The 27,641-nt window shown below is 42.9% G+C and overlaps 1 protein-coding gene across 1 annotated transcript in view; it reads left to right on the top strand.

Annotated features, from left to right (window-relative positions):
- HSD17B2 (hydroxysteroid 17-beta dehydrogenase 2) overlaps positions 1 to 21,876 on the top strand; it is an 89,921-nt gene extending 68,045 nt beyond the window's left edge. Inside the window, exons 4-5 of the mRNA XM_042919615.1 lie at positions 9,096 to 9,233; positions 21,469 to 21,876. Coding sequence (XP_042775549.1) covers positions 9,096 to 9,233; positions 21,469 to 21,812 — 482 coding nt within the window. The 3' untranslated portion in view covers positions 21,813 to 21,876. The remainder of the gene's footprint in view (positions 1 to 9,095; positions 9,234 to 21,468) is intronic.
- Positions 21,877 to 27,641: the final 5,765 nt, after the last annotated feature.

The raw sequence follows: 27,641 nt of genomic DNA on the forward strand, positions 1-27,641 counted from the left end.
CCACTCTCTCACTCCCATTCCCAACCCTGACAACCATGAATCTGCTCTCCTCCATCTCTATCACTTTATTTCAAGAATATTACATAAATGAAACCATTCAATACGCCAACTTTTGAGACTGGCTTTCACTCAACGTAACTTGAAAGGAATATATTTTGACCGAGGTTTATACAGCTCATAAAAACTGCCTTCATCCAGCATAGCATTACAAAATTTCTTTAATTTCAGTTCCAAAACACAACATATCCCACCCCTCTGACATCTGTGAGATATAGATCAGGGATAAACACTGCCAGGTCCTTATCCATCTTCTGAGATCATATGTGAGCCTTCTATAGCCAAAACAGAAATCATAGGGTGTTTTTTTCCCCCCAGATTGCAAGCTGTTATTAGCATTTACGTGTCCAGAGGACATGGAAAATTTTCAGAGATGTTCTTTAGAAGTGTTTAACAACCCTGTCTGCATATAGAATCACCTGGGGGAGCTTTAAAACATTCCAGAGCCTGTGAACCACAAACCAATTAAATCACATGGGAGTGGGGACAGGAATAGATTTTTTTTTAAAGCTCCCCAGGCAATTCTAACTGGCTACCAAGTATGAAAACTGTTCTAAAACAATTAGCTGCAAGAGACAGAGGTGCTCAAAACTTGGGGTCGTGGAAGTAAATCAGATTCACCTGCGTAATTGGGGAACACCACAAAAGCTTAGGCTTTTTCCTCCTTGATGGACCTTGACCTCAGGGTGCTTCATTAGCTCCCGAGGTGATTCTGATGCTCCCCAAAGTCTGAGAACCACTGACTCAGAGCACTGTCCTCACACTAAAATCACCTGCAGTGTTTTATTTAAATACTGATGGATGTTCAGATCCCACAGCCAGAATGTTTGTATTTCATTGCTCTAGAGTACAGCCTGGGCATTCCTTTTTGTTTTATTATGTTTTAATGTTCCCAAGGTGATTCTACTATGCCTACTGAGTTATGGAATTAAAAAAACAAAATTTAAAAACGAACACAAAGTGTATATTCGTCTCTCTGGTTTCATTTAATGTCAGCTGGTGGATGAGTATGTGAATTTCCAAGACGTAGCTCCTTGGAATTACATCAGTTCTCTGCATGGTCATTAAGGCTGTAGCCCACATGTACATCCAGGGTTGCATATCCCTTACCAGCTCTCCCGTACCCCGTACCCCGGTGGATAAGCCCTCTACTTTGGAAGTCAAGTTTCCTCTGTAGAAATGGAAATAAACTTACCAAGTTCGTGGCAACCTCTTGCCTTGCTGCCTTCTGGCAATAGGATTTTCACCTGAGGAGAGAAAACCAGAAATTAAGAATCTAACTGGGCAACGGGTGCCTGGGTGGCTCAGTCAGTTAAGCGTCCAACTTAGGCTCAGGTCACTGTCTTGAGGTTCGTGAGTTTGAACCCCGCATTGGGCTCTGTGCTGACAGCTCGGAGCCTGGAACCTGCTTTGGATTCTGTGTCTCCCTCTCTCTCTTTCTCTCTCTCTGTCCCTTCCCCACTCGTACTCTGTGTGCCTCTCTAAAAAATAAACAAACATGAAACAAATTACAAAAATCTAACTGGGCAGGCAATGAAGGGGTACATAAGGCCAGGAAGGGAGAGTGCCCCGAGACCCTGTGTGGCTCTTGCACAGCAAGCTTTGCACATCTCCACTTACTTCATCTGATGCCCCCAGGAATCTCAGGTACTGATTTGAAACATTAACAACAGGGTTGCATCTATGAGTTGAGCCTTCCAGGACTGCCATTTGGTAGGTCAGAAAGGGTCTAACAATGTCAATTTCACAGAGTGCAACACCATACAAAACACACTGTGTCTTAACTCTTTGGTCCAAGTGTGTTTTCTGTTTAGGTTGATAACAGGGGATGTGACGAATTCTTACCACCTGTCATGCCGTCCGTTACACAGTGCATCTCTATGATCGCACCTATTCAGAAATATGTGACCAAGACCCTAATGTAACAGTTCAAGGTTTAGTAGTCGAAAAAAAATAATCACTTGGATTGGTTTTATTTTTATTTATTTATTTATTTATTTATTTATTTATTTATTTATTTATTTTTAAGTAGGCTCCATGCCCAATGTGGGGCTCGAACTCAAGAGTCTCATGCCCTCCTGACGGAGCCAGCCAGTCTGGTTAGCAAGCAAGTCTAGGGTGGGTCCTAGGAACCCACTAAACAAGTGATGAAGGAGCCAGAGGCAATCTGATAGCAAAGCACAAGCTAACACCCCACAAGCGACCCTCCCCCCCACCAGGAGGGATCTGAGTGACATTCCTCTGGCATTCCTGGCTGCCCAAGAGCAAAGGACAGGGAAAAACAAGCGGTTAAATGATAGAGATCACAGTCTTGCAAGACAAGAGTCTTCACTGCTTTGCAACTGTCTTAATGAGTTACAAGAAAAAAAGGCAATCTCTAGAAATCTATAGAGTCAATTTCCTGGAGCCCTAACATCACCCTCCCCTCCACTGGCGTGGGGAGTAAAGAAGAAAATGTAGGTAAAATTAAATTTCCTTACAACCTGGAGCCCACTGACAAATATTCGAGATAGGCAGAGTAAAACATTCCTCCAAGAAACTCCCAACTGTCTTAATGTTAATGCCTTACTAAGGGAAAAATAACTTTAGCTCTACAATTCGCAAGGCCTCCAGTATCTTAAGAGTCCTCTTTATCATATGAAATTCCTTTTGGAAACCTCCCTTTTCCTTTATGCCCCCCTGCCCAGCTCCATAGTATATAATCAGTCACTCTTCACAACCCCAGTGTAGCTCTTTCTGCCTGCCCATAGCTCCTGTCTCCATGCTTTAATAAAATCACCTTTTTGCACCAAAGACATCTCAAGAATTCTTTCTTGGCCTTCTGCTCAGGACCCCCACCAGCACTCCAAAACCACATCACAAGTACTGTGGGAGATCCTGAAACAGGTGCACTTACTAATCTGTGAAACACCAAACAAATGGAGCCTTTTGGGCTGTTGAGATAATTGTGAAAACCTTGAGTAGCACTCTTGTATGGAGCTCACTTTGTGCCCGGCACTATTCTAATATATTGATATAGTCAACCTTCACAACAGCTCTATGATACATATACTATCATTATTATTAATTTACAGATTAAAAGACAGAGGTACATAAACATAAAGGGTGCTTGCGTGGTTCAGTTGGGTCGAACTTTCAGTTTCTGCTCAGGTCATCATCTCGCAGTTTAGTAAGCTTGAGCCCTGCATCGGGTTCTGTGCAGACAGTATGGACCATGCTTGGGATTCTCTCTCTCCCTCTCTCTCTGCCCCTCCTGTAGTCAAGCTGTTTCTGTATCTCTCAAAATAAATAAATAAACTTTAAAATTAAAAAAAAAAAGAGGTAAATAAACATAAAATTTTATGTACCTAATTGTAATAGATTTTACTAATCAATGGCAGAGCTGGGATTTGAACCTAGGCAGTGTTGGCTCAAAGATCAGCTCTTCACTGCTCCCCTCTGCTAACTGGCCTCGAAGCTGGCCAAGCTCCCCTCATCTATAAAATTGTGGAGAAGTGAGGATGGTCTAGCCCTGCAAACTGGGTTGCAAACTAGAACAAGTTGCTTTAACTGGCCTTTCTTGCCAGTAAATGCAAACGTTGGATCTGGAATTCTTAAAATTTTGTGAAACTAGAAATCACTTTTAAAAAGCATCAGCCGGTTATCTGAAGCAAGACAGGAACCTAAGTTTAAGGTTTGATGCCAGATGCTGGATCGAAATTTCATCAGTTAAGCCTTAGGATTTTTTCTTTCTTTCTTTCTTTCTTTCTTTCTTTCTTTCTTTCTTTCTTTCTTTCTTTCTTCCTTTCTTTTCTTTCAATTTTTCTTTAAAATTTATTTATTTTTGAGAGACAGAGAGAGACTGAGCATAAGCGGGGGAGGGCCAAAGTGGGGGGGTGGAGACACAGAATACGAAGCAGGCTCCAGGCTCTGAGCTGTCAGCACAGGGCCCGACGTGGGCTCAAATCCACAGACCATGAGATCATGACCTGCCCGAAGTCGGAAGCTTAACCAATTGAGCCACTCAGGTGCCCCTATTTATTTGTTTTTAATGTTCATTTACTATATTTTGAGAGAGAGAGAGAGAGAGAGTATGAGTGGGGGAGAAGCAGAGAGAGAGAAAGGAGGAGAGAGAGAGAAAGAATTCCAAACAGGCTTCATGCTCAGTCCGACTTGGGCCTCGATCTCACAACTGTGAGACTGTGACCTGAACGGAAATCAAGAGTCAGATGCTTAACCAACTGAGCCATACAGCTGCCCAGAATAAGTGACAGGGATGAACTTCACAGTAGCTAAAACAGAAGAGGGAAAAGGAATTTATTAGTTTACCAACTGACTAGATAGAACTAAGTTCTAAGATGGGATCATCCTAACCCTCCCCCATCTCCACTCCCTATTTCCCTCAACACCCCCACTTCCAACTCCTGCTCCCCCCCTTCTTGCTCTGGTTTCCTTTGCTTACCTTCTCTGATGTGGTAGCAAAAGTGGCCTGGGGGTTCAAGTTTTCTACCATTGCATACTTACGTAGCCAGGAATAAACAATAAGGCCATCTCCCTTCTGCCATCTACATCAGGACTCTGGCTCAACTGAGGTCACATGCTCAGCCCCAACCCAATCTCCAAGTCCAGGGAATGGGATATTGGGACTGCCCAGTCTGCCCCTTTCAATAAGAAGGACAAAACCATTGATCGATAGCCTTCCTACAAAAGCAGGGAGGTAAGGATGAGGATTTCCCAAAAGGGAATTATGTGATCCAGACCAAAGCTTTAATAATCATGTAAGAATAAGGACGATAATTGGCATGAACTATTCTAGGTATCTCTACCTCAATGCCTATGCTCTCCCCATCTCCCCACTTCCCAGTTTTTTTGAGATATAATTGACATATAACATTGTACTAGTTTAAGGTGCACAATATCCTGATCTGATACATGTATATATTGCAAAATGATTACCACAAAAGGTTAGTTACCATCCATCACCTCACAGAGATACCATTTTTTTTCTTGTGATAAGAACTTTCAAGATTTACTCTCTTAGCAAATTTTCAAATATACAATACACTATCATTAACTGTCGTCACTATGCTGTACATTACATCCCTGGAACTTATTTATGTTGTAACTAGAAGTTTGTACATTTTGACTGCCTTCACCCATTTCACGCCCACCCTCCACCTCTGGTAACCACCAACCTGTTCCCTATATCTATGAGTCTGGTTTTTGTAGATTCTACCTAAAAGGGAGATTACATACTATCTCTTTTTTCTTTCTGATTTATTTCACTTAGCATAATGCCCTCAAAGCCCTCAAGATCCTCAAGGTCTATCCATGTTGTTGCAAATGGCAGGATTTCCTTCCTTTTTAATGGTTGAATAATATTCTATTGCACATATGTACTACGTTTTCTTTATCCATTCATCCTTCAATGGACACCTAGATTGTTTCCATGTCTTGGGCATTGTAAATAATGCTACAATAAACACAGGGGTGCAGATGCTGTGCTCTTTTTTAATTGAAATTTTTATGGAGATTATCATAGATTTAGCCAAAGTTTTAAGAAGGAATAGAGAGAGATCTTATGTACCTTTGACCTGGGTATATATGGTTAAATTTTTCGTAACTATAGTACAACATTATAAGTAGTATACTGATAATGATAACTTACCAGTTTTATGCAGATTTGCCCAATTATATCTGTACTTATATGTATTCATTTCCATACATTTTATCATCTCATTTTCCTTTTTTTAAAATGTGTTTTTAAATTTATTGTTGAAAGTGAGAGAGAGACAGACAGACAGAACATGATTGGGGGAGAGGCAGAGACAGAGGGAGACACAGAATCTGAAGCGGGCTCCAAGCTGTCAGTACAAACACCAACACAGGACTCAAACCCATGAACTGCAAGATCATGACCTGAGCTGAAGTTGGATGCTTAACCGACGGAGCCACCCAGGCACCCCTCATTTTCCTTTTAATTGCATTGTATGACTTTCACATCATGGGTAGACAATCAAATTCAAGGCATGGTTTCATTAAATGACTAGAAATGGCCAATGTCTCTACTGAGATTGCTCTTTAACAAACCAGATCACGGTCATCACAGTCATGTTTTCCCTGTGGGCAGAAATGAGCTCAGTGTTTTATAGTGGTCTGGGAAGAGGTAGCTGAAAACCTATCAGACAACAGTTTGTTCTACCTACTACATATCATAAGGTGATGACTTAAGTATCTCTTAATAAATGATCTTCAATAAATGTTAGATGTGAGCATGAGCCATATTTTGTGGTCTCTGATACACTGAAAACTTTAACTTTTGGATAGAGGTAGGAATCAGGCCAAGAGGACTCAGGGCTAGGAAGATATTCTCCCATGGATGGAACAGGCCTGACCAGAGGAATAAGAGACTTTGGCAGGGAAGAGGAATCATTTGCAAAGTTCTGAAGTCAGAAGAACAAAGACAAGCCCATGTGGAAAACTGGACCCATGTTTGGTTTGGTGAGAAATCACCAAAGGCTGGGAAAGCTGGTAGGACAGGGATGCCTGGAAAGGTAAGAGCAGGAAACGATGGAGGTCCTCCACCCATCCATAGATAGTTGTGCAAGTGTCCTGGGGGATTTAGGCAGAGAAAAATACCCATGAAGTCATCTTTGACATTTGCTGACATGTCTATGGTCTCTGGAAGCCAGGTGGTGGTGTTTTCCTCCTCCCTCCATTCCTTCCTTCTTTCCTTCTTTCCTTCCTTCCTTCTTTCCTCCCTCCCTTCCTTCCTCCCTTCCTTCCTTCCTTCCTTCTTCCTTCCTTCCTCCTCCATCCCTTGCTTCCTTCTTTCCTCCCTCCCTTCCTTCCTCCCTCCCTCCCTTCCTTCCTTCCTTCCTTCTTCCTTCCTTCCTTCTTCCTTCCTTCCTTCCTTCCTTCCTTCCTTCCTTCCTTCCTTCTTCCCTCCCTCCCTCTTTCCCTTCCCTACCCTTAAAAAATTGAGATATAATTGACATACAATAAACCGTTCATATTTAAAGTACACAATTTGATAAATTTAGACATATGTATGCACCCAGGAAACCATCACCACAATCAAGATGGTAAACATGTCCTTCATCCCCGAAAGTTTCCATGTCCCCCTTTCTAATCCTTCCCCCACCTGCTGCAGGTAACCACTGATCTATCTGTATCGCTATAGATTGGTTTGCATTTTCTAGAATTTTAAATATATGAATCATACAGCATGCACTGGTTTTTGTCTGGCTCTTTCATTCACCATAATTATTTTGAGACTCAACCATGCTGTTGTGTCTATCAACATTCCATTTTTTTAAGACTTTATTTTTGGGGTGCTTGGGTGACTCATGTGGTTAAACGTCCAACTCTCGATTTCGGATCAGGTCATCATCTCAGCGTTGTGAAATTGAGACCCACGCTCAATGTGGAACCTGCTTAATATTCTCTCCCTCTCTTTCTCTCTGTCTCTCTCTCTCCCTCTGCCCCTCCCCACTCTCTCTATTTGAAAAACAGTACTTTTAAGTAATCTCTACACCTAACACGGGGCTCAAACTCACAACCCTGAGATCAAGAGCCCCATTCTCCACTGACTGAGCCAGCCAAGCACCTCTCAAGGCACTTAAAAAAAATTGTTTAAATGTTAATTTATTTTTGAGAGAGAGTGGGGAAGGGGGTGGGGGAGAGAGAGGGAGAGAGAGAGAATCCCAAGCATGCTCCACACCCATGAACTGTGAGATCATGACCTGAGTCGAAATCAAGAGTCAGATGCTTAACTGACTGGGCCACCCAGGCGCCCCCCTCTCAATGGACCCTGTAATGGCTGAGTGGTATTCCACTGTGTGGCTACATCCGAGCTTGCTTAGCCATTTGTCCAGGGCTTGCTTTATTGACCAGGGAAACCTTTGCCAAAGCTGAGAGCCCTAATGTCCAGCCACCCTGGGTTCCCCATGAGGTCCCCTCAGTGCTATGCTCCCTCACCGTCTTCACCCCTTCCCACTCTCAGCGTCCTCCAGGTAACGAATGCCAGGAACACATCTGCATTCCTTTTCCAAGGCTGCTGTAACAATTGCAGGTGGCTTACAACCAAAGGAACTTGTTCTGCCACGTTCTGGAGCCCAGAAGTCTGAAAGGAAGGTGTTGGCGGGGCCTCCTCCCTCTGAAGGCTCTAGGGGAGGATGCCTTTGTGACTCTCCTAGCTTGTGGGGGCTCCAGGCATTCCTTGGCTTGTGGCCGTATCACTTCAATCTCCGCCTCCATCTCCACATGGTCTGCTCCCCTGTTTTCCTGTGTCTCCTCCTTTTCTGTCTCTTACAAGAAAAGCTATTCTTGAATTTAGGGCCTATCCTGATCCAGGATGGTCTCGTTTTGAGATCTGCACTTTAATTACACCTGCAGAGACCTTTATTCCAATTAGGGTCACTCCACTTCTCTGGCTTCCTTTCCTTCTGCTTTCCATAGCTCCTCCTGAACATCGGGTCCGATGATAGACCCAGTTTCAGGCTGTTTTCCCCAGCTTCTGAGCTAAGTGTGATCAGGTGCCATGAAGAGCATCTACCCAGCCCTAGAGTAAGCCCTTTCTCACTCCCTCATACAGAAATGTCCCATTGTTCCCCATGGTGTGCATTACCCTTTGTTGTGACAAGTATTAGACCCACTTTGTTCAACTACAGGTGCTGGAATGGGCTGACCAGTGCCCCTTCCCCAGGTATGTCCACCTGGAACCTCAGAATGGAGGTTGGCCAACCTGGAAGGTCAGAGGCTGGGACAGATCCTCTTTAACCCACCTGAATCACATTTAGCTTAGACGTTGGGACAGACTACCCTTTATATGGCTTGTCATTGGACTGTGATGGAGCAGCCAGGGAAGCAGAAGCAAAGGAAGCCAGAGGGCAGTTGTGACCAAGAATATGCACTCATCTGGGTACAGAGGGCCCTTGTCTGCTGTGGCCACCACACATACAGGTTCCTGGCATGCAGTAGGTCCTGTTTAAATACTTAGTGGATGAACAGATAAGAACCTCAGACCTAATTTTTTTTCTTTCTCATTACTCCTGCAGGAGGGGTCCCAATAGAGAAGCTGGCAGCCTATAGCTCATCCAAGGCAGCTCTGACCATGTTTTCAGCAGTCATGAGACAAGAGCTTTCCAAATGGGGAGTTAAAGTCTCTGTCATCCAGCCTGGAGGCTTCAAAACAAGTAAGTGTCTCAGTTCAGGGGCCCCTCAGCGTTCATCCGGGACGGGATTCTGAGGGTCCTTTGTTCTGACAGAGCTCAAACCAAACTCCTCAGTGGTTGGCCAAAGAGGAGTTGGGATAGATGGGCCTCTTTTAATAATAAAAGGGCAGGGGCGCCTGGGTGGCTCAGTCGGTTAAGTGTCCGACTTCGGCTCAGGTCATGGTCTCACGGTCTGTGAGTTCGAGCCCCGCGTCGGGCTCTGTGCTGACAGCTCAGAGCCTGGAGCCCGTTTCAGATTCTGTGTCTCCCTCTCTCTCTGACCCTCCCCCATTCATGCTCTGTCTCTCTCTGTCTCAAAAATAAATAAACGTTAAAAAAAAATTTAAAAAAATAATAATAAAAGGGCAGGGTGCCCGGGGGGAGGGGGGGGCTCAGTCGGTTGGGTTTCTGACTTTGGCTCAGGTCATGGTCTCATAATTCGTGAGTTCAAGCCCCCGCATTGGGCTCTGTGCTGACAGCTCAGAGCCTGGGGCCTGCTTCAGAGTCTGTGTCTTTCTCCCCCATTCACACTCTGTCACTCTCTGTCTCAAAAATAAAAATAAACATTAAAAAAAATAATAAAAGGGCAAGTGCCAGGTTCTTCAGCGTACAGTTGTTCCCCTGCATCAGTTCCACAAAGGAATTTAGTTTTGATGTCATATAGTTTTCTTTTTTTTTAATTTTTAAATGTTTTTATTCATTTTTGAGAGAGAGAGAGACAGAGACAGAGCATGAGGAGTGGGGGAGGGGCAGAGAGAGAGGGAGAACAGAATCGGAAGCAGACTCCAGGCTCTGAGCCATCAGCACAGACCCCGATGCGGGGCTTGAACTCATGGACCACAAGAACATGACCTGAGCTGACATCAGGTGCTTAATTGACTGAGCCCCCCAGGAGCCCCTTTAAAGATTTTATTTCTAAATGATCTCTACACCCAATGCGGGGCTCAAACTTTCAACCTCTGAGACCAAGAGTTACATGCTGTACAGACTGAGCCAGCCCAGTGCTCCTTATTTTTATTTTTAAAATTAATTCATTTTTTTAAGATTTAAAAAAAATTTTTTAAGTAATCTCGACACCCAATGTGGGGCTCAAACTCACAACCCTGAGCCCAAGAGTCGCATGCTCCACTGACTGAGCCAACCACGCACCCCACCCCACACTCATTTTTTTTAATTGAGAAATATATACACACAGAGTTTAACAAATTACTTTAAAAACTCATGCACTTAACAGCCAGATCAAAAAATAAAGCATTGCCAGCGCCCAGAAGTGCCCATATGATCTCCGTCCAGTCCTAGTCTTCCCCATCCTCAACGTATAATCACTTTCTTATTTTTTGTAGCAATTGTTCATTTGCTTTTCTTTGCAGTGTTACATACATGCATGCATCACAAACAATAGGATTTGGCTTTACTGGTTATGGAACTTTGAATGGAATCAGCATGTATGTATTCTCGTGTCTGCTTTTCTCACTCAACATTGCTTTCACGGTTCATCTGTGTGGTTTGTACCTGCAGCTCACTCATTTTCAGTACTCTGTGAACATGCCATGATTTTTCTATCACTGATGGGATATTTGGGTCACCTTGGGACAATTATGAACAATTCAGCTATGAACCCTTTGGCACGTGACACGTTCGGTGCTGTACATGTATGTGATTTTTCCAGTGTCACGTTCCCAGGAGTGGAATGACTAGTTCATGGGGTTTAATCGTCTTCAGCTTTCGTGGATAATACAAAACCATTTTTAAAAATATTATTCCAGGGGTGCCTGGCTCAGTTGGTTGAGGATCCAACTCTTGTTTTCAGCTCAGGTTCATGATCTCAGGGTCATGAGATCAAGCCCCATGTTGGACTCTGCACTGAGCACGGAGCCTGCTTAAGATTCTCTCTCTGTCTCTCTCTCTCTTGCTCTCTCTCTCTCTCTCTGCCTCTCTCCCCTGCTCATGCTCTCTAAAACAAACAAACAAAACAACAAACAACAATAATAATAGTAATAAAATAAAATAAATATTAAAAAAATATTGTTCTAGAGGCACCTGACTAGCTCATTCAGAAGAGTATGTGACTTTTGATCTCGGGGTCTTGAGTTTGAGTGCCATGTTGGGTGTAGAGATTACTTAAATAAACAAAACTTTAAAAAATTTTTTAAAAATATTGTTCCAATTTATACTCCTGTCCTTCCCATATAGGTCCTAATCTGTATGACAGCCCTGAGCGGTATGCTTAATTGACATCATTTGGCAGGTGTGTGGGGTGGGTGATACATACTTGTGGGTATGCGACACACTTTGGTGATTGGCAATCTGAAAGCAGATCTCTAGGTGCAGTGCTCAGTCCTCTCTTTCTATGAGGCTGCCCTCAGTCTAAAGGTGATCCTGATGGGCTCTCTCAAGGCAAGAGGCCAGACAGTGGAAGGCTGAGGACTCAAGTTTGGAGAAGGATGCTCAAAGCTGGGGTGGGGTGGAGGGTGGGGGGCACAAGAAGAGGAATCTTCAGAGAGAAAAAGAGCTTCTGAAGACATTCAAAGAGACATACCATATTTTTTAGTTCCTGCAATAGAAATAGCTAAGATTCCATGACTAGCAGGTTTTAAGCACTTTACATACACAATTTCACTTAATCCTCACCTAGGAGGTAGGCATTGTAATGATGTGGTTTGAAGTGTTGGGGTTCAGAACCAAAGGTCATGAAAGAATTCTGAAAAAGAAAGTTTTCAGTGCAAAAAGGTGGTCTTATTAAAGCACTGGACCTGTGGGCAGAAAGAGCTGTACTCAGGTTGTGAGGAATGACTGATTATATACTTCGAAGTTAGGGAGGTAAGGACAAAGGAAGTATCCAAAAGGATTTTCATTTGTTAAAGACTTATAGGATCCTGGAGATCTGACTATCATCAAGCTAAGGTTGCTTTTGGCTTCTAGCCAAGTATTAACATTAAGATGGAGACTTCCAGGAGGAATGGGATACTCTGCCTGCCTAAAGTATTTTATTTGTCAATGGGCTGCAGGTTAGAAGGCAACTTAATTTTATGTACATTTCTTTTGCCTTGTTTTCCACATCATTCCCCCCTGAACAATTTTGACCCTTAAATCTTTAAGGTTGTTGAGGGTGGAAGGTCTTACCTTCTGTAACTTCTTCCTGCTGAGTAGGGGCACAGAGATGTCCCTACCTATGGGTCAACATTGGTCAGGTGGGGAATTTCTATATAGGGGTACCAAAGGCCAAGGTAGCCAATCCAAGGTAGACAACATATATAAATCTCCTTGAGTAGAAAGGATCATTTATCAGCTGGAAGTTATGTCCGTGAAGGAGTCTTGGCACCAGGCAGGGAGACATCAGAGAAGACAAGAAAATAAGGTTAATATTATTTGGAGAAAGGGAAGCCTGAATAAAAGGCTTTTGATAGTTGCCCAAAATGTTCCTCTAGTCCAGGAGTTTAACCAATCACTAAAGGAAAGAGACCGATAGTTTAATGTGCCAATTTGAGTATTTATAGCTTTTAGCAATCCTGCTACATGCTTGTGATATCTGGAATATATGTACAACATTCTGTTTTTATGATAGCACATGTTCCAGCCTGTGCAGTAGTTAAAATATCTAATGCCATTTGGAGAGTCATTTACGGCCTTAATTGTGTAGCAAGTGGCATTAGCCATCACCTGCTGTTTTGTTTAGCAAGCAGTCAGGTAATTAATAAGAGGCACCTTTATGAAAACAAAAGAAAAATATAAGTTAATGGGTAGAGCAAATTATAAACCCAGTGTCTGAGTCCTGAGTGCTGCCAGGGAGAAGATTTTTAGATGTCAAGCTCTAAACATCCTCAGATAGAGTGGAAACAGGTGGCTGAATAGTATGGGTTTTTCTGGTTTGTAATTCAAATGTCTCTGCTGATCCTTTTGAATGGCCCATATAAATGGGGGAAAGGAAAATGAGAAAGAAATGTACAACCATCATTTTCATTTAAAGAGAAGTCTGAAGTCTTCCACAGGTTCACAAGAATAAGAAGGCACCCTTAGCTGGCACACTGGATTCCTATGAGGAATGTAGAGGGTTGTTGTTGTTGTTGTTGTTTATTTTATTTTAGAGAGAGAGAGCACAAATTGGGGAGAGAGGCAGAGGGAGAAAGATGGAGTCTTGAGCAGGCTTCATGCTCAACTTAGAGCCTGATGTGGGACATGATCCCTTGACCCTGGAATCATGATATGAACCGAAATCAAGAGTTGGATGTTCAACCAACTGGCTGAGCCACCCAAATGCCCCAGGCAGATACAGATTTAATTTTTGAGTCCACGAGGAATGTCCTTCTAATTTTATGGCTGTGGGAGTATGACCCAGTAGGGGCCTTTTCATTTCAGAATTAAATCTTCTGCTGTATTAGACTTTCAATTCTTTAAATAAACCTTGTCTCCTGGGTTTATATGTGGGTTGCTAGTAACTGTCAGATCAGGTTTAGGGAGGATATAGTTTGCATATTCATTTAAAGAGATTTATGAATTAAAACCTGGCCTCAAGTAAATAATTTCAATTTTTTTTAACACTTATTTATTTTTGAGAGACATAGAGACAGAGCACAAGTGGGAGAGGGGCAGAGAGAGGGAAACACAGAATCCAAAGCAGGCTCTAGGCTCTGAGCTGTCAGCACAGAGCCTGACAAGGGGCTTGAACCCACGAAAAGTGAATAATTTAATAAAACACTATAGTCTTTACCTACTGGTAAGTACCTATAGTGAGAAAAGGCTTTTCATATACAATGGTTGGGGAAATCCATCCCATTTTCCAGTTGTTCAAATAATTGTATGCCCGTGGGTCTTGTTATTATCCCCACAGAATAACAAGCAAGATGGTCCTATACATGGGCTATTTCTCTGAAGTTTACCTCCAGTTGTCCAGCAGCAGTTTTTAGGGCTTTTAGGGAAAAGGCAGTTTTAGTTTTTAATGACTTTAAATCAAGAGAATGGAAGAAGATTGGAAACCTAACTCAGGGAGAGCCTTAGCCAAATATTTGAGGAAACCAGAAGAATTCAGCATCTAGTCTAGTTTATAATAAGTAGTATTAAAATTTAATATCTACGAAGATGTGTTATTGAAACCTAATTTTTCTCTGTAATTGCCCTCATTTCCAGAAATAGCCAAATAACTACTAATTCATTTGTAAAAACAAATCCAATTTTAACAAACTCGGCCTAATTACTTACACAAGCTCAGCAAGGATAGTGATTGATCCTATGGATCTTTTAAAATCTGCTTTGTTGGAACATTTTATAAGGAATCTCTAGATTTGAACTTTTGTAACCTCTCTAGGCCAGAAGCCAAGCCAAGTACTTGCCATCAGACATGCCTGCAATACCTGTAGATTTGGGTGAATTCCTCTTCATGAGGTCCCCATGCCAGGGGAAGTGACATTCTTTCCTCACGTGGTAAGGCTGCTGGAAACTCTGTAAGCAAGGCATCAGGCCAACATTTCCAAGGGGCTTTATTTCGCCACGTTTCATAAAGTCAACCCTAGTTCCTTAAAGCTGTCGGGTCATATCTGTCTATGCATGTCTCTTAAATAGGACATTCCAGCCAAAGCCTTGGGAAAATAACCAATATTTCTAATGGTGTCCTGTTACAAGGAGAACATAGTCTTATTGAACTTCTGCAAATAACTGTAGTTGCCATGAAGGAAAGAACCCTCACTGAGAGTTTTCGAATTTCAGAGGGTACAGGTAGGGAGAAAAGTTAAATGCTTTAATTTGTTCACCAATGAATACTTTATCACACTTCTGAAAGTCATAGATATCTTAAGAGAAAACTTCCTTAATCTGGGAGAACAAACATTAGAGAGCCGGCAATGTTTCAAACGAGAGTCACAAAAACTAACAACTATCATCATCTTCCTTAATTTACTTAAAGTTACTAATTCTTGTTCAGTTTGAATGCAACTTTTTAGTTAGTTCTCGAAATTCTTACCAATTTTAGTTTTATGATTTTAAAGATATCAAAAACCTGTATTTGTCAAAAGCCCTTTCTATGAGTCTCCTTGAAGATGAAACATGTTTTGCAAGAGATTAAGAACAAGAACTATAAATGACAAAAGACTCAACAATCGCCATGGTTAAAGATTTGATTAGAGTTCATTACAGCTGGCAAGGAAATCCAGTTATTTCTGTGACACAGAACTCTTCAATAATTAGAATATTAAGTAATAGTCTTATACCAGAACATATTAAAGCATGTTAAAACTTTAGGAATTTCATCTCTGGAATAGTTATAGCATTTACCCAAACAATACCTAAGGCTTATTATTTGTTTAACAATGCTTCCAGAGTCACTTAACATACCAAATAAAAAGGCCTAATTAGTCAAAAAGATTTCATTGACAGTTTAAATACTGGGAAGTGTGTTAAAAAACCTCAGAAAGTTATAAAGCACATGCCTAAATAAGACCACAGGTCATTACAAAATTTAACACTTAATTATTAAAAAAACTTTTTTAATGTTTATTTACTTTTGAGAGAGAGACAGAGTACAAATGTGGGAGAGGAAGAGAGTGCAGGAGACATAGAATCCGAAGTAGGCTCCAGGCTCTGAGCTGTCAGCACGGAGCTTGATGTGGGGCCCAAACTCACGGACTGTGAGATCATTACCTGAGCCGAAGTTGGACACTTAACCGACTGAGCCACCCAAGCACCCCAAAACTTAATTATTTATTTAACCAAGGTGGCAATACAAGATTCCAAAGGCAAAAGTGTCTGGTTATACAGTTGTTAGCAAAACTCAGCTCCTATCGTATTGAGAAGTTTTAACTGTGTAATCAAAGACCTGATAAAGACAAAACATAAAAGTTTTGATTTTCTGGACAGACAGAAGAGAAAAAAATAAAAACATGTTGTTTACATTTTCTTATCAAGAGCAGATCAACAATCCAAGAAAACTTTGTCTTTTGAACAAAGAGAAAAGAAGAATTTCAACCTTATACCTATATACTTTTAAAATCCATTAATTTCAACCTGAGTCCTGACCACATATAAAATTCCTTTGCAAAGATTTCCCTCCATAAACCTTCTACAGTAACTTTTAAAATTCATAGTTGCTTCCCTTATTTCCATCAGTCTCAAAGACATTTAGCAGAAGAATTTTAACTCTTAGAAGCCCAAGTCTCCAGTGAAAACTAAGTAGTAACCAATTGTGAACTGTTACACCAGAATTCTTTAGATGGCAAATTTATGAATCTATTAAGCACAAGACGTTTTCTGACAGACCCAAATATTCTTAGTTTCTCTGCAATAGGAAGCCAAAAGCACAAACCTATTTTTAGTAATCAGTTCTTCAGCACTCCATCCTATTTGGAAAAGCTTAGATGTCCAATGAATTCCATCCCATTTTATCATCCCAGCAAAACTTTATAAAGTTTCAGGTTACTAATGACTTTGAAAGCTATCTTAACAATTACCCCAGAAAACTTGGAGACAGACAAAATTAACCATCATTTTAAGTCATCTTTTTGCTGACAAATGGCAACAGAGATAACACGAGCTTATTTGACCTTCAGTAAACCTAGGTAGCATTAGAAGTTTCATTTAGTTTCAATACTGAATTATGTTCCCCCTGAGTCCACTTAAAAGTCAATCAATTTGTTCCCCATTGTTAATTTTTACCTGGGACACAGGTGGAGAAATCTGAAGTGGGCAGTGTAAGTCCAATGGGGGGGTCTCTGCCCTCCTTGACAGCGAGGGGAGGAGGAGGAACCAATGGCGCTGGAGGCACCCGGGATGCTACTGGAGCCAGTCGTGAAGGCTGTGCATGGAGGTGGTGCAGAAACAGGAGGAGGGGGAGGGGAAGGCAGAAGAGCCTTCCACTAAAGTGGAGGTCGGCAGTCCACGTCAGGCCAGAGAAGACAGGGAACTTCCTTGAAATTAAAGGCATTTTGGCAGTTGTTTGGGAATACTCCTTAAAGTCCCCAGCCCAAGATAGACTTACCAGAGACAGTTGGTTCCAATTATAGCCATTAACCTGGGGAATGAAGGAGGGAGAAGCCCCCACATCTATTAGGAGGAGGAACAGAGAGAGAGTCAGTGTTTCTTTTGTCAGGGATGGGCTGTGTTTCCTCCAGCAACCTGGGTTTATTCGGAGGAGGCTTATTAGACAATTATCATCCAGTGTATCAGGAGGGGGTTTACTGGCCAAACACATTCTGCAAGAGGCTCTTAGGCAGGGTCCTCATTTAGGGCGGTGTGGGTCTGGACCTAGGGGTACTTCTATCCATTTCCCTGGTTTCCCACAGGAGAGATCTAACTTAGAGGTCACACTAAGGCCATGCAGTGTTACAGATCAGTCCTTTCTTAAGTTTTGCAATCTGAATTGTTTCCAGGGGGTTAATAGGCATTCCAAAGGAGAGTCCTTGGGAACTGAAGAGAGAAGATCCATTATCAAAAATCCCCTCTGATTCCCAGGTGGCGTCCCACACAGTAAATGTCATAGGTCCCTGTTGTCAAAGCGACCCAAGGTGTCCCTTGAACAAAACTGCTATGATCACCACCCTGCTGTAAAGTCCCCATAGGAAGGATGCTAGCATCCCTCTGCTTCCTCATCAAATCCTACACTACAAACAGGTGCCAGTGAATGGACTAAAATACCCTACCTTGCTGTGAAGGCCTTGAAGAACCCACCGTTTTTAACCCATGGAAAACATTAGAAAGGTTTTGACAAGGGGAAATTACCCAATTCTGTAGTTTAAGTAGTTAGTAGAGGACACTGATGGAAAACAGTAGAGATAGAAATCCATCATGGTCTAAGCGACATACCAACACAAGTAATCTTTATAGCCAACTTCTCTAGGAAATGGTCCTAGTTGGGCTTTCATTGAATTGGGTACTGGTTTCAGCTGGCTCTGAGTGGAGTTCTCGCATCCAGAAGAGGCTAGACCAGGGGATCACTTTAGACCAATGAGAGGAAGCTTCACACAGGAGTCTTAAGATCAGCAGCTGTGCTAGTCATTAGGTGGCTGTCCTGTGCCCAAGACAGACAGACAACTTTGTATAAGGACAGGAATAAAGAAAAGGCCTCAAGTTTCTGAGTCTTATTACCGTTCCTGCCTGGGTACTAACTTCCAGCCCAAAGGTAGGCTTTCTCCTCCTGGTAGGGTAGCCTTGGGCTAGAGGATCGCAGTCTGAGCAATCGACATGAAAATGTTCCAATAAGACCATACTCCTTGAAAAGCCCGATAGAAGAGCAAAGGGAGGAGAGAGGAAGGACTCGCCAAGTTTGCCCCGAGGCTCAGAGTCCAGGTGAAAAGACTCAAAGCCCCTCATCAGGGCCCCAAAATGATGTGGAAAATTGTTGAGGCTCAGAGCTGAAGGTCAAGAAAGAATTCTTGAGACATGTTTGGTGCAAAAAAGGTGGTTTTATTAAAGCACGGGACAGGACCCGTGGGCAAAAAGAGCTGCACTGAGGTTGTGAGGGGAGACTGATTATACACTTGGAAGTTGGGGGAAGTAAAGACAAAGGAAGTTTCCAAAAGGATTTTCATGTGTTAAAGAAGACTTAAGGGATCCTGGAGGCTTGGAATTTGCAAGCCAAGGTCGTTTTTTGCCTCTGGCAAAGCATTAACATCAACATTGGGAGTTTCTGGAGGAATAGTATATTTTGCCTGCCTGACGTATTTGCCAATGGGCTGCAGGTTATAAGGAAATTCAATTTTATGTACGTTTCTTTTGCCTTTGTTCCGCACATCAGTAATATTCCCATCTTGTAGGGAGAAAGCTGAGCCTCAGAGAAGTTGGGAAATTTCCCAAGTCACAGAGGTGGTATGAGTCAGAGATGGGATTTGGATCCAAGTGACCTCAACAATTTCATTGTGTATAGCCCCAAAGTGGCAGCTAGTGGGTGTCAAAAGTGGCAGATGAAAGTTGACAAACTTCTGGTGGCTTTGTCGCCAGTAAAGAGAGCCTTGAGGACTCTGCACAGGGTACTCACAAGAATGGTTAGAAAGTCCATGAGGTGTTTAGAGAGGAAGAGGAGAGGAAAAGGAATCCCTCACCTTGGAGAAAGCCGAGACGGGGAGAGGTAGCTGGAGGAACAATAGTTCACACAAACATGTTTTTCAAGACCCAGAAGCCTTGGGAGTAATTGTCAGTGTAATCATTTCTTTAAGTGTGGTATTGTGCTTTCATGAAAAGTAATGAGCAGTTGAAATCCTTTTGCATTTTGGTGGGTATAATTGGATTTCACTGGCTTACATTTCACAGTCAGGCTCCCCCACAGACCCAATATCCGATATCCAGGAGTCGCTAAAGCTGGTAAACTAAGGCTCATCCCCATAGCAATCCCACAGCAATCCCACACTTTGCAGGAGGGAATGTGAGGTGCTGCATCCTTTGTGGAAAGTAATCTGGAAGTAGGTATTAAAATTCAGAATGCATGTGCCTTTTGACCACGCAGCCACACTGTGGAGGCTGCCTGCAGACGTAAAACGCTAAAATACAAAAGGATGTGTTATGCAAGACTGTTTATGGCAGCGTCACTGAAATGGTGAAATGTAGGAATGACTGGAAAGTCCTTTGACAGAGAAGTGGTTGCCTAAAAGCTGTTCAATGGGAAATTTCTGCTGCTCTGGTTTAAATCTATAGCCATTGACTTTTGGAGGCAGGTCTGTGATTTATTATTCAGCAAACAAACAAGCAAATCTTTGGAAAACCTGTATAGTATGATCCTTTGGGCATTTTGTTCCTGGTAAAATAAGATTAAACCAAAGCCTTTTTTTTTAAATTAAAAAAAAATGTGTATTTATTTTTAAGAGAGAGAGAGAGAGAGTGAGAGAGAGAGAGAGAGAGAGAGAGAGAATGTGAGCGGGGGAAGGGCAGAGAGAGAGGAAGACACAGAATCTGAAGCAGCCTCCAGGCTCCAAGCTGTCAGCACACAGACCCGTGGGGGGCTCGTACTCATGAACTGTGAGATCCTGACCTCAGCAGAAGTCAGACTCTTAACTGACTGAGTCACCCAAGCACCCCCAAAGCCTTTTTTAAAAGTTTATTTATTTCTGACACAGAGAGAAAGAGAGAGATTGATTGATTGATTGATTGATTGAGAGTGCAAGGGAGTAGGGGAGGGACAGAGAGAGAGTGGGAGAGAGAATCCCAAGTAGGCTCTGCATTGTCAGCTCAGAGCCAAACACAGGGCTCAAACTCAAACCGTGAGATCATTACCTGATCTGAAATCAAGAGTTGGACATTCAACTCACTGAGTCCCCCAAGCGGCCCTATGTATGTACATGTTTGTATAAACAAGGAAGGAACGTAGAAAGACACACAAAACTCTAAGTTACCTTAGAAGAGATTAATTTTAAAAACATATACATCTCATTATTTACTTTATTTTACATAATGAACAGGCATTGCTATAATATTAAAGTAAATGTATATATAATTAAATTGTATATAATAAGCACCCATTGTTTCTATATCAAATATGTTTATATATTTAATTACATATAATTTATATGCTAAAATTTAAATGCATAAGTTATATATTGTTTAAAATTATATTTATTAAATAGATAGGATGATAGTTAACATTGTGTATTTAATTTTATACATAGAAGTTGGTATTGCTTCTATATTAAAAAATTATACATAAATGCATATACACATGTTCATACATATTATATATATTGTATACATTATATTTTATATTGTATATAATAATCATGAAAACAGATGTAATAGAATGTTTGTGTTAGCACTATTTGTAAGACCCCCAAATTGGAAACAACCCAAACGCCCATCACAGTATAATGGATAATTTGTGGCATATTTACACAATGGAAAACCACAACAATGAGAATGACCACACAATACATGGATGAATCTCAGAACGTAGTGTGATTCCATTTACATAATGTCCAATACCAAGCAAAACTGCTCCATCCTGGTCATTGGGACAGAGGATCCTGGGAAGGGGGTTGGGAGTGGAGGCTCCGAGGCTGGCTTGTTTTCTCTTTCTGCTGGTTACACAGGCTATTCAGCTTGTGGAAACCTAGACATGTGTGTACTTTTCCATATGAATGCTGAAAAGTGTATTACATACCATTATAAAGCTCATTTTTAAAAAAGCCATTTGGGAATGCCTGTCCTTCCCAACGGAAGCCAGTTCACAAGGGCCTGCTTCCCTGGTAGGGTCGGACACGTCTGGTCTGGCCTCCCCAGAATCTGAGCCTCCCTTCTTCTTGCATCACAGGTATCGCGGGCACGAGTGAAATGTGGAACAAGCTGGAGCAGGACATCCTGGACAACCTTACCCCCGAAGTGCTAGAGGACTATGGGCAGGACTATATCCTTGAGCAACGGGATTATCTCAAGTTCATCAGCGGGAGTACCAACACTGATATGTCCCCTGTGCTCCTGGACATCCGGCATGCCGTGTCTGCTAAGAGCCCCTTTGCCTTTTACTCTCCAGGGCCAATGGCTTATCCAATGCTCTGCTTTGTTTCATTTAGTCCTACTGGCGTATTTGATTATTTTAGCAAAAAGTTGCATCACTTTAGAGGTGGCATGCCCAAGGCGCTAACTAAGCAGGCCTAACTGAAGAACAAGGCATGTAGGCAAATATGTGAGGAGTGTTAGTCTTGGAATGAAAGGGAAACCTGAACTTCCCATTAAAGTTGTGGTTTCCTACCTTGTATTTCCTGTGAAGTCTGTTGGTTGAATAGGAATTAATGCTGAGAAGGCTGGTGGCTAGAAATGACCCCCATGACGAATGTGAATTGAGTGTCAGCCTGCTCTGCACACATACATTTCAGATATTCTCTCATCTAGTTCTCATTAGAGAACCATGGTAGGTATCTTCACCTCTACTTAACAGGTAAGGGAATGAAGGATCAGAGAAGTTAAGTTGCCCATTCATTGTCACACAGCTAGCAAAAGGCAGTTCAAATTGAAATCCAGGCTGGATCCCACTGCCTGCCAGAAGAGGAAGACAAAGAGATGACAGGAAAAATGAGATAGAGAAGGGAAAAAGAGGAAGAACTGGCAAGGGTCATAGTCAAATGGAGTTTTTCTCGCTGTGAATAGACAGCCTGCCGTAACTACTGTATTCAAGGTACTGGTTCAAGTGTGTAATCAGTGCTCTGTGCACCTCCTCTCCCTTCCTCTGTCTGGAGCCCTGGAGAAAATAGGATGAGGTTTCCCATCTCAAGCAGGCCCCAGTGGCCTTTTGGCAGACCCAGGGCATGTGAATGGCTGATTTAGCGTCCATAGTAACTATCACTTTCACCTTCCTCTGAGCATCCCAGGCTGGAAAAGCGAGCATCATTACCTAGAGAAATCAGCCAAAGGGAGCAAGCTCAGATACTAAGAGAGGTGGGGGTCAAGTTCACCTGCAGGGGGCAAAAGGGGAGGAGCTGGTGAACAGAAGGGACATAAAAGGAACTAGAAAAAATAGCAGCTTGACATGAGGGAAGCAGAAGTCCAGACATTATTCATTGCAAACCTCTCTTTGTCCCGTTTTCTGTCTAGAATGTGAAGGTTCTTTCTCTATTTTCCAACCTCCTGGAGATTTTAGGAGGATAAACTCACAATGCTCTGCAATTTTCCCCCAAAATAAAATAATAAATAACAAGATAGTGAGATAAACAGTTATGAAATTATTAATCTGATAAATTTTTAATGGCTATTCATGCCTGGTAATCATTGCTTTACAGCAGAGCAGAAAGAAAGGAAAAAATAAAAATCAAAGTTTAACTGATGATGTCCAAAATAGGCACTTTTTGGAGATGAGAGTCGTCAAGGCCAAAGCTTCCATTGGCTTGATTCGGATGTGGAGGGAGCAGAGGGTTTGTATAACCAGAGTTTGGAGGGGACCTAGGATTGTGTGTTTCACTAAAAGTCAGTGTTTTGTTCAAAGTGATCCCTGAACCTCAGCATCAGCATCACCTGGGAACCTATTAGAAATGCAGATTCTCAGAAGCCAACCCAATCATATCTTAGGTTCCTATGGCTCCTGTAACAAATTATGGAAAACTCAGCAATTTGAAACAAAATACAGTAAAACCTTGGATTGTCAGCAACTTGTTCTGTGAGTGTTCCACAAGATAAGCAAACATTTCTAATAAATTTTAACTTGATAAATGAGCCATGTCTTGCAAATGTCACACGATCACAACTGAGCCAGTATTTCTTGAAATTTGCTTTGATATACAAGTGCTTTGGATTACAAGCATGTTTCCGGAACCAATCATGCTCACAAACCAAGGTTTTACTGTGCTTTTACTGTTTTACAGTTCTGGAGGTCAGAATTCTGAAATGGTTCTTCCAGGGCTAAAATCAAGTTGTCGGCAAACCTGTGTTCCTTCTGAACGCTCTAGGAGAGAATTCATTTGTTGTTTCTTCCAGCTTCCAAAGACCTCCCATATTCCTTTGCATCGTTCCAACCTCTGCTTCCATGGTCTAGTCTCCTCTGCCTCTGCCTTCCTATTATTAGGACGCTTGTGATGGCACTGGGCTCACACGTCATCCAGAATGATCTCCTCATCTCAAGATCTTTAACTTAATCACATCTGCAAAATCTCTTTTGCCACATGAGGTCACATATGGTTCCGGGGAATTGTGTGCCATTATCATTACTAGAGGCAATTATTCTACCAACCATACCTACTGAATCTGAAATTCTGGGGGTGGGCCCAGCAACTTGTACTGAGCCTTCCAGGTGGTGCACACCCATGTTTGAGAACCACTGCCCTCGGCCACAGAGTAAGCAGGCTGGGGGATATGTGGTCAGGCCACAGAAAGAGGGGGAAAGCTCTTTGAAGACAGTGGGGGAGAGCCGGAGATACCAGGTTAAGACCTGAGTGTGGGGCCTACTTTCTGTTCTGATGAGAATTCCATGAGGCATGGGGAGAAGGTGCTGGATAGAGACTGAGAGAGTCTGAGAATCCCAGATTGGAGAAGTTCCTAACTGGTTTCCCCCAGGAGGACCTTGGGATCACCTGGGAGGGAAGTACAGTACAAGGTGGTCTATTTAGCTAGAGAGAGACTGACAGCTGCTTCCCACTATTCCAATCTTGGGCCTGGGTGACAATGTGGAGGTCTGGAAAAGTCACTGAGGCTCCTGGAGACAGTAGGGAAAAGAGCTAAGAATGAGCATCAGGATGCCCATGGGGCCAGTGAGGGGCTATTATGCCCAGAATTCGTGATCCCCAAAGACCATCAGGGAGCCGAGTCCAATGCAAAAGCAAAGAGCCTTTATTCGAGATAGCTCGAGCTCAATCCTCTACCTGCACCGATGCAGACGTGAGATACCGGAGAGAGAGGGAGAGGGAGAGGGAGAGGGAGAGGGAGAGGGAGAGGGAGGGGGAGGGGGAGGGGGAGGGGGAGGGGGAGGGGGAGGGGGAGGGGGAGGGGGAGGGGGAGGGGGAGGGGGGAGGGGGAGGGGGAGGGGGAGGGGGAGGGGGAGGGGGAGGGGGAGGGGGAGGGGGAGGGGGAGGGGGAGGGGGAGGGGGAGGGGGAGGGGGAGGGGGAGGGGGAGGGGGAGGGGGAGGGGGAGGGGGAGGGGGAGGGGGAGGGGGAGAGAGGGTTTCAAGAGCACAAAGGTTTTATAAGGATCATGGCCTTAGCCGATTGGCTGGGGAAGGGTCGTGGCCTCAGCCGATTGGCTGGGGAAGGATAGAACAATGGCTGCCAAGGTGTGGTCCCAGATCAGCAATTATCAGCATCACCTGGAACTTGTTAAAAATGCAAATGTTGGGCCTGGTGGTCACAGACCTACTGAATCAGAAACTCTGGGGGTGGGGCTCAGCAATCTGTGTTTGAACAAGTCTTCCAGGAGATTCTGATGCACCTGACGTTTAAGAACCACTGTGTCTGAGGGTCTCTAACATGTTTGGTCTCAGTATATACAGAACGTTTCTCACTGGTCACCTATTAACCATTGGCTGTCAGACTTGCTGTGCTATATAAATACCTAGCATCAAATACCATCTCCAGAGACTCTGATTTAATTGGTTTGGGGAGGGGTAAAATGCTCCCAGGTCATTCTAAGCCTGGACAGGCTTGAGGGCTCCTGCCTCTGGCCCCTACCTGAGAGAAGCCCTCCCTCTTCTACTCAAACTTTCCATGCCTCTCACATTCCCCTTCCTCCCACCTTAGACTTCGGAAGAATGCATCAATCGGTAGCCTGCTTTCTTAGAAAACATAAGTTACTCAAGGGGAGGAGGCGTGGTCTGAGGTTTGAGTGGGAACTTCTTTCTGAGGCCATGTCATGGATATAGTTACTAGTCGGCCGGCCTAGGTCTGCTCTTTCAGGGCTGCCGTAGCAGAGGCCGCTGGATGGACAGCCTTGATGGGGCCAAAATGAGGATAAGAAATTCAATGGAGGCCAGTGAGTAAGTGATAATGCTGCCTCCCCAGTGCTGGACCAGCCTCTAGGAACCCAGATTCTGAGGACAAGAGAAGGAGAAGGGGGGAGAATTTCACATGCACGTTCATTGGGAAGACCATGTTTTAAACCAGCAGAGATTGTTACCTGAAAGTATCAATAAGCATTCAAACCTATTTCTTTTCTTCCTTCCTTCCTTCCTTCCTTCCTTCCTTGCTTCCTTCCTTCCTTTAAGTAGGCTCCATGCCCAACATGGGATTGAACTCATGACCCCAAGATCAAGAGTTGCACGCTCTACTGACTGAGCCAGCTGGGAGCCCCCAGACATATTTCATTTTTAGCACAATACCTGTAGTTTCTCAGAAAACAAGAGAGACAAGTATTACTTACAAAGTCTCTCCATGCCCTAGCCATGTTGGTATTCCTGGTTTACCACAAGAAACCACTTACAAGCTAATGACAGAGGGAAGCCCCCAGTGCATCCACAGTTTGACCGGCACGATGAACAAAAAAGTGAGATTTAACAACAGGACTCTTGGCAAAAAGCATTTCATTCTCCCAGCCCTGCCCTTCTGCTCAAGGGCAGGATACAAGGTACATGTAATACCTGGTCACATGATGTCACATGCAAATCGCATGCAAAACCTCACCTACTCCCCTTTCTCTGTTCCTTTTCTGTATTTCCCCAATGCTGGCAGCAGGAAAGTAGGTGATCCTTACAACACAGCCAGGATAAGAGGAACGAATTAGGAAAATATCCGGTGAAAACATGATTTCTTTATTACACTGGGAGCTGATAAATGCCTAAATAAGCTTTGCTATATTATTTGAATGGAACATTAAATTTCATCGGTTTCATTATACTGGTGATAGAGACCATGTTTTGGAAAGCTATTCTGGATGGTGTAATCCTGAGGAAGAATAATTCCATGCAAATAGCCCTGTGGGTGGTGGACCTCCTGCCCAGTGAAAGTCCCCCAATCAGCTCATACATAGTGGTCCACTCAGGGGCTTGGGACACCTGCTCTGGCTTGGCTCAAAATAAAGTGTTTCTCTACCCACGTGGATTGTAACTCAGTATTTCCCTCCAGGATCTCAGGCTTGGGGATGACCATGGCAGGATTGGATGGGTGTTTCTGAGACTGAGTTCAATACCCGGCTCAGAATTCCACAAGAGATAAGAATCAGGAGCTCCTGTGTGGCTAAGCATCTGACTCTTGATTTTGGCTCAGGTCATGATCTCACAGCTTGTGAGATTGAACCCTGTGTTGGGCTCTGTGCTGACAGCATGGAGCCTGCTTGAGATTCTGTATCTCCCTCTCTCTGCCCCTTCCCCACTTGCACTCTCTCTCTCTCTCAAAACAAATAAATTAAAAAAAAAAAAGTTAAAAGAAAAAACATTTTTTTTTTCTATTAAAATTTCTTTTCGGGTTTTACCCCGAAGTCTGTGAGTCTTATCCCTTTGAAATAAGGTGAAACAAAATGCTTGCTGAACTGCATGGTGCAAACCAAATATTTCAGTTGATCACTGGCAGTCCTAAACTACTGGGATGATATTTGGCTAGGACAACAGTTTAAGGCACATTGTCTCTAGGGTGATAAGACATTCTGTCCTGGATTATCATAAAACTTATTTACCATATTGCAAAACATAGAATGACTAAAGTAAAAATCTCAGTTTACCATGGGAAACGGGAAGCTTAATAAGTAAACTCAAGGCTTTTGTCCCAAATTATTTCTTACATTCAGGTTATTCCATTCATGTTGAGGGAGTTCCAATGACCTGGTAATTGCCCTACAAATTTTAACTTTATTTAAACTCTACTTTCTGTTTTTCCTCCTATTTTCACACTAGATGATGATCGACTGACAGATATAATGTAATCTCTCTCGGTGTTGTCCAATATTCTCTCTCCTGACTATTCAAGGTGAATTCCATATACAGTAGGTCTTAACTTGAGACATACTATTCTTTGGTCTGGGTATGATTTCTAGGTAAGATTTAAATGTTTGCACAAAAAAATTTTCACTGATAAACA

This window comes from Panthera leo, chromosome E2, assembly GCF_018350215.1.
Source record: "Panthera leo isolate Ple1 chromosome E2, P.leo_Ple1_pat1.1, whole genome shotgun sequence".
Lineage (NCBI taxonomy): Eukaryota > Metazoa > Chordata > Mammalia > Carnivora > Felidae > Panthera > Panthera leo.